General features: G+C 35.5%; 1 protein-coding gene across 1 annotated transcript in view; it reads left to right on the forward strand.

Moving 5' to 3' along the window:
* LOC144445373 (putative 4-coumarate--CoA ligase 1) overlaps positions 1-36 on the forward strand; it is a 22,349-nt gene extending 22,313 nt beyond the window's left edge. The window contains exon 14 of the mRNA XM_078134912.1: positions 1-36. This exon is cut by the window's left edge and continues 95 nt beyond it. Within this exon, the coding sequence (XP_077991038.1) occupies positions 1-36 (36 nt within the window).
* Positions 37-8,007: the final 7,971 nt, after the last annotated feature.

The raw sequence follows: 8,007 nt of genomic DNA on the forward strand, positions 1-8,007 counted from the left end.
AGAGATAAAGAAATGGAACGAATTGGCAAAAAATGAAGAAGAAAAATATTTCAATGAATTGTTTGATTGTTTAAAGTCAAATAAACTCTGCATATTTCAATAGTGACATACCTATTGCATTTAAATATACTATGTACCATGGATATAAACAGTTTTAAATTATCGCCATTGCTTTGCTAATAATCCTTCTTAGAGGAACTGATTTGTTCAAGAGAAATCCATTCAATTGTCAGTTAACATCAAGAAAACATTGGGGTAGGGTGTGGGTAGCAGTTTAATACTTTTGAATGGAGAACAACTTGATCCCAATTCATCCGTACCATACTAAATGATAAGCATCAAACGCCATTAGCATCATGCAAAATATACTAGATTGCTTGGTTTAAATTCGATCTATTTTGGGCTTTAAAACAAATTACTCTTAGTGACACATATTGCCTGTATATGGGATTTTCAAGTGAGTACTGTTTTGGCGTATAACAGACACCTTTTCATACGATTCTAAAACTAAAACTATACCAGGAAACTTGTACACGTCATATGCCCCTTGTTATCGTCGATGTATATGCAAATGATATATTCCTAAGATATTTCCTACTTACAAAATATAATCAATGATGCAATCGAATTCTGGTCGTTCTACGTCATGACAACACGCGTCTATGTCCCGACAATGGGTGTTTACGTCATTGGTTGTGCTGTTTTCGAAGTATGAGCCAAATGTTCAAAATTTCCATTACTTTTCCCGATTTTTATTTTTATATTACTGGCGATGGAAAAAGTATATTATTCCCCAATATTTTTCTTCATTCAGGCTGAAAATGTGTGTGACCCAAGTGTGGTCACTACTCGTCTTGCGACTCGCAATGACAAGGCCTCTTAGGTCACTCGCATTTTCCTTGGCCTGAATGAAGAAAAAATATTGGGGAACAATATCTAATTGTAAAATGTTGTAAGATATTTGGTCACTTGTTACCTTCGACGTATGTACAAAACCATATGAAGTTTGAGCTTGTGTATGTAATATATTGCCCAATTACAGAAAATCATTGGTTATGTAAATTATAATTTCAATCCAAAGCAACATCAATGAGCTTTATAGTACACATGCGCTTTGTTGTCAACAATATATGTGCTAACTTGAATTGGAAGCACCTATTCTTAACATATTGCCTAATTTAACAAATCAATAATTACACAAATCAGTCCCATGAAACTGCAAATCTAGATCAGCAATCAGCAAGCTTGGGGGAGGGGAGGGGGTGCACTTTACTTTCATAAATGTATACATCAAACTATCTTACATGTGATTAATGTGTTCCTCAGATATTGCCTAAATACAAAAACATTATTTTTGTAGGACACATGTACTGTGACATCAGTTTAAATACCCATTTTATATGACATTTGAAGCATGTATTCCTAAGATATTACTAAGTACCATTCCTAATTACAGTAAATACATTAAATTACATTAATAAATTAGCTACATCAACAAACTTTGTAGGACACAAGTACTTTGTAAACATCAATGTACAAAACCAAATACGCGACATTTGAAGCATGATGTTGCCTTGTTATAAAATCATTTATTATGCAAATGAAGTGGAATTAAACTATTTGTGGGAAGAGGCAATCGGGGCAATTAATGAATTCGAAATGCTGCCACTTCGCATTACCTATGCATCAGGTACAAGGCAATACGGTAAACCAGTCTTTGGCTTGTCACAGTGGAACAATTCGACAAACACATGACAATTTCATTTTTGATTTTTAGCTCTTCAAACATGTCAGCGACCAGTTCAGTTATTTGCCTTGCTGACGCAGCTCTAGGGTTTGAGCGGGAATAGGCACGATTGTTGAAAATGTTGCAGAGTTTATGTAATGTGTTGTATGAATGAGCAATTTTTCGTGGTTGTGTGAACAATAGTGTATGTAGTATAAGTCCAGATATTTCACTGCAAATCTTTCGAAAAATCGTCAAAATCCGACGAGAAATACCAAAGTTGTGTACTTTTGAGAATGTTTGTGAATCAGTGTATTATGATCCGAAATTGCCACAATGTACATTTTCTACCATATGCTTAACGTGGGGAACTTTGAATAATTAATTTCCATACTTTCGACGATTAAGTTCCATTCCATCACAGTAATAAAGTGAAAATATTTATAGAAAGCTTAAGAGTTATAAACAATCAACCATTGAAAAATAATAACAATAATAAATGTTGAAATGGTGTAAATATTTGCGTATATTTCATCCACTATTTGTTGGATATTTGAAGTTTGACGATTCGAGAATCAACGATTACGTGATTTGTTCCTTTGTATAGGTAGAAGGACTGAAAACTCCCCACCAATTGTCTTTACTGTCTAAAACACGTGACTTGCTGGCCAATCAAAAACTAGTATCATTGTTGTTTGCCACAATGTCACAGTGGTACATAGAACATTCAAATTGAATGTTCTATGGGTTCGTGATGTAAAAAAACTTTTATTTGTGTGTAAGTTACAGGATATTTGGAATTACCAAGCAGTAAATAATGTAAATGATTTTGTCGACACCTTTACCGAAAGATTCAAGAGATTTTTATTTTCTGAATGGTATAGTGATGTTTGTACTCTTGATAAGTTAAATTGGTATCGCAGATTTAAGTTTACTCTGGACCCTGCAAGATATGTATTTTCAGTTAGAACCACCGTTCATATGCAAATGCTTGCAAGACTTCGTTGCTCTTCGCACTATTTGCGAGTAGAAACAGATAGAAAACATGGTATTGAAAGATATATGAGGTTATGCCAGCTATGTGATTCAAATGAGGTAGAGGATGAATATCATTTTCTGTTAGTTTGTTCCTTTTTTAATGTTGTGAGAACTAAGTATTTACCAAGTTTTTACTTTGAACCTCCAACTACTGATAAATTCATCAATTTACTTTCATCAGATAATGTACATATTCTTCAACGCCTTGCTGTATTTACATTTCATGCTATGAAATTACGTAGAGAGATTTATGTAAATTTATCATAATTTCATTAATTTTGTAACATTTCCACTAAATTTTTTTTTGTAGTTAATACTGTCTTCAAAAATCAAGCAACTACATTTGTATTTTGGGCCGATGGCCTTGGATGTACAGAATAAAAGACCATACTACTACTACTACTACTACATAGAACATTGATTCCATAAAAAAACGCTAGTTTCACTTACACAGTGATATTGATGTCAAACTTATTCACAATAATTCTTACAGTGTGTATTTTTTATTTACCATTATTTTCCCGTCAAGAAGCCATCATCAGACTGACAAGATATCAATAGGTAAACAGAGTATACTTCAGCTTCTATGAGGATACCTTATCTTCTGTGTATATACTGTACTGTTGTGTATGATTATATTTTAGTGTCAGCGATATTCCGTTTGCGGAAATGTATGAAATCGTTTCCAAAATTCATTGTATTTTCACTTTTTTTGTCGATGGTACTTGTTGATATAAGCCAGAATCCAACTTCTATAAGATCTAGAGATGTCAACAAAATTTGGTACAACTTACCAAACAAGAAAGGTAAACAACAAATAAAATTGATCGACGCTGAAAATATATACAGTGAGTGGGAATACAAACTGGAGAGAAAGAAGAAGAGAACTTCGTCTCACATTCTTGTTTTTATAAAGTTGCTCGGGGCCTCATACCAGCCATACATCGTGACACATATCTCGTACCACAAGTCAAAGACCAAAGCCGACAATCAAATCTAGGAACTATGCTGACTACCAACATATCAAACGTGTAGAAAACTACATGACAAATAACTCTAACTGTTTTCAAATACCGTACTCAAACACAGAGATTTACAGGAACTCATTTTTTCCAAGAACAATCACAAACAGGAACAAACTAGCTAGACAATAATTTGGTCACATCTAGCTGGGTCGGTGGGTGCCTTCAAGGTATCCATACAGGGTGACAAAGTGTCTCGCAGCTCTCCGCTTCCGTTACTTATTTACCAGTATTGGTTCCTTCAACGTATCGATTCTGATTCTGAGAAACGTCTGAATCAATATGAAATTGAAGAGCAGACGGTCTTGTGGAGAAAGACACGTACAGTCTCTGTACAAACAGCCAGAATGAAGATAACGATCGATCATGTTTTGAAATTGCGACAGTGCTTCGCGACTGCAGTACCGTTGTTCTAAAACTTGAACAATTTCCACCAATCGCCTTCAATGTCGCCAACACGTGATGTGTGGGCCAATCTCAAACGAGCAAGTGTCATTGTTGTCATCGACTATTTATAAGAATGTGGTCTATAGAACATTGGTTCCTCACACACTAGCTTCACTTTCAGTCAGTGTTATCAACACTAAACTTAGTCATGATAACCTCTTAGTGTGTATTTTTATTTACTAATATTTTGCCACCAAGAAGCCGTCCCCGACTGACAATATAGAGTTCGCCAGGTAAACAAAATATACTTCAGCTGCTATGAGGACATTTTATTTTCTGTGTATTTATTGTGTATGTCTATATGTTACAGTGACCATGGTCTTCCGTTTGGGGACATATGTTTGTGAAAGGTTCCTAAATTCATCGCATTTTCACTTCTTTAGTACTTGTTGTTTACCCAGAAGCCAACTTCTGAAGAGATGTCAACAAAAGGTACAACTTACCAAACAAAAAAGGTAATCGAAAAATAAAATTGATCGAAGCTGAAAATATATACAGTGGGATTACACACAGGGGAGAAACGTCTGGATGAAAATAAAATTGGTGTGCCTACGGTACGGTCGCGGTCTTTGTGGAGACGAATATTAAAAGTCACCGTACAAACAGCAGCACTACACGTACAGGATGAAGACAACGAATGCAATCGATCATTTTGACAGCGCTTCGCGACTGTTGTACCGTTGTTCTAAAACTTGAAAACTTTCCACCAATCGCCTTCTCTGCCTCGAACACGTGATTCGCGAAACAATCACAAACGAGTGTCATTGTTGTCATCGACTATAAGAATGTGGTCTATAGAACATTGGTTCCTCACACGCTAGTTTCAATTTCAGTGTTATCAATGCCAAAGTTGTTCACAACGATTCTCACAGTGTGTATTTTTGTTTACCAGTACTGGTATTTTACCTCATAGAAGCCGTCATCAACAACAACATAGAGTTCGACAGGTAAACGCTGTCAGATTGTTCTTCAGTTACAGTAACTATATATGATCCATATGAGATACATTATTTTCTGTGTATATATTTTGTATGCTAGCTTATAAACTACTGTTGTATGAACGGTTTCCAGTGCCCCTCTGGAAACCGTACTATAGCAATAATGGAACAACCCATCAGGACACCATCAACGATGGAGGACTGACTGGTATATAAACGTATCACCCTGGAAAATCCCGTAGGACGGATTATAGCAAGTGTTGATGCAAGACATACGAATTAGTATATTCAAGCCTGCATCGACACAGCCACACCAAAGACGAAGTTGTTTAGCCTGACGTTAGTCAGTTCAGGTAAGACAACATAACCTCGGCTTTGATTACAACACTACGATGGCAATGATCTTCCGTTTAAGAAAATCTTTTTGAACGTTTCTAAAATTCATTACATTTTCACTTATTTATTTATTTTTCATATCTCACTAGTACTTCACACAGTGAACACCTTCTTCGTTATCCAGAATCCTACGTCTGTACATATGACAAAAAAAGTTACATTGCCATAAAAGAAACGATGAAAATCGATCGAGGTTAAAAACAAATATGTACAGTGGAAATACAGACTGAAGAGTGAAATTGAATTGGTGTGCAGATGGTCTTTGTCTCCAACACGTGATGTGCGGGCCATCCACAAACTAGCTAGTGTCATTGTTGTCTTCAACTACAAGAATGTGGTCTACGGGACACTGATTTTTTTGTTTGTTTTAGGTGACAGATTCAAGACTAAGCAAGAATTAAACTTGCCACTGCACTACCTAGAAATAATATTGGCCACTAATTAACAGATACAATGCCTTTTTATAAGTAATTGGAAAAGTTTTAGCGATTATATTTGGTTATTCGTCAGAAGTCATAAATTAAATCATAAAAAAAATTAAAAAAATAAATAAATAAAAATAAATAAATAAATAAATAAAATCATAACGGACACTGATTCCACGTCCACACACACTAGTTTCACTAATTCAGTGCTATATCAACACGAAACTTAGTCATGATTAATTCTTAGTGTGTATTTTTATTTACCAATATGTTGCCACCAAGATGACGTCATCGACTGACAACATAGAGTTCGGTAGGTAAACAAAGTATACTTCAGCTGCTATGAAGATATCTTATTTTCAGTGTATTTATTGTGTATGTCTATATGTTACAGTGTCCATGGTCTTCCGTTTGGGGACATCTGTTTGTGAAAGGTTCCTAAATTCATCGCATTTTCACTTCTTTAGTACATGTTGTTTACCCAGAAGCCAACTTCTGAAGAGATGTCAACAAAAGGTACAACTTACCAAACAAGAAAAGTAGTCGAAAAAGAAAATTGACCGAAGCTGAAAATATATACAGTGGGATTACAAATTGGAGAGAAACGTCGGAATGAAAATGAAATTGGTGTGGAGACGGTACGGTCTTTGTGGAGACGAATATTAAAAGTCACCATACAAACAGCACCATTACACGTACAGGATGAAGACAACATACAAATGCAATCGATCACTTTGACAGCGCTTCGCGACTGTTGTACCGTTGTTCTAAAACTTGAAAGCTTTCCACCAATCGCCTTCTCTGCCTCGAACACGTGATTCGCGGAACAATCACAAACGAGTGTCATTGTTGTCATCGACTATAAGAATGTGGTCTATAGAACATTGGTTCCTCACACGCTAGTTTCAATTTCAGTGTTATCAATGCCAAAGTTGTTCACAACGATTCTCACAGTGTGTATTTTTGTTTACCAGTACTGGTATTTTACCTCATAGAAGCCGTCATCAACAACAACATAGAGTTCGATAGGTAAACGCTGTCAGATTGTTCTTCTGTTACAGTAACTATATACGATCCATATATGAGATACATTATTTTCTGTGTATATATTTTGTATGTTAGCTTATAAACTACGATGGCAATGATCTTCCGTTTAAAAAAATAGTTTGAACGTTTCTAAAATTCATTACATTTCACTTATTTGTTTATTTTTCATATCTCACTAGTACTTCGCACAGTGAACACCTTCTTGGTTATCGTCTGTAGATATGACAAAGAAAAGGCACATTGTCATAAAAGAAACGATGAAAATCTATCGAGGTTTAAAAACGAATATGTACAGTGGAAAATACAGACTGGAGAGTGAATTGGTGTGCAGATGGTCTTTGTGGAGACGTACGGATAAAGTCGCTTTACAAACAGCACGATTACATAGTACAGGATGCAGACAACGAATTGAATCGATCACTTGCTGTTGAAATTGTGACAGCACATAGCGACACAGTGTTGTACCTTTGTTCTAAAAGTTGAAAACTTTCCACCAATCGCCTTAACTGTCTCCAACACGTGATTCGCGGACCAATCACAAAACAGTGTCATTGCTGTCTTCGACTATAAGAATGTGGTCTCCGGAACACTGATTCCATACACGCTATAGTTTCAATTTCAGTGTTACCAACACCGAAGTTGTTCACAATGATTCTTGCCGTGTGTATTTTCGTTTACCAGTATTTTTGCTCCAAGAAGCCGTCATCGACTGACAACATAGAGACCAATAGGTGAACACAATATACTGTAGCTGGTATGGAGACAATTTAGTTTCTAGTTATTGCATATCTTTATTACTTGCAACAAGGCCTATTTTCTGTCTTATTGTTGGTTAATATCTTCGTTGCTTGAGAACAAATAATTGTATCATTTTCATAATAGTATTAACTTATAGTATAACTTCAACTTTGACCTTTTGCAGGATGTCATGAAAGAAAAAGCACCATGGGGAGATATCTCTAGTTAGG

The sequence above is a fragment of the Glandiceps talaboti genome, chromosome 14 (genome assembly GCF_964340395.1).
Source record: "Glandiceps talaboti chromosome 14, keGlaTala1.1, whole genome shotgun sequence".
Lineage (NCBI taxonomy): Eukaryota > Metazoa > Hemichordata > Enteropneusta > Spengelidae > Glandiceps > Glandiceps talaboti.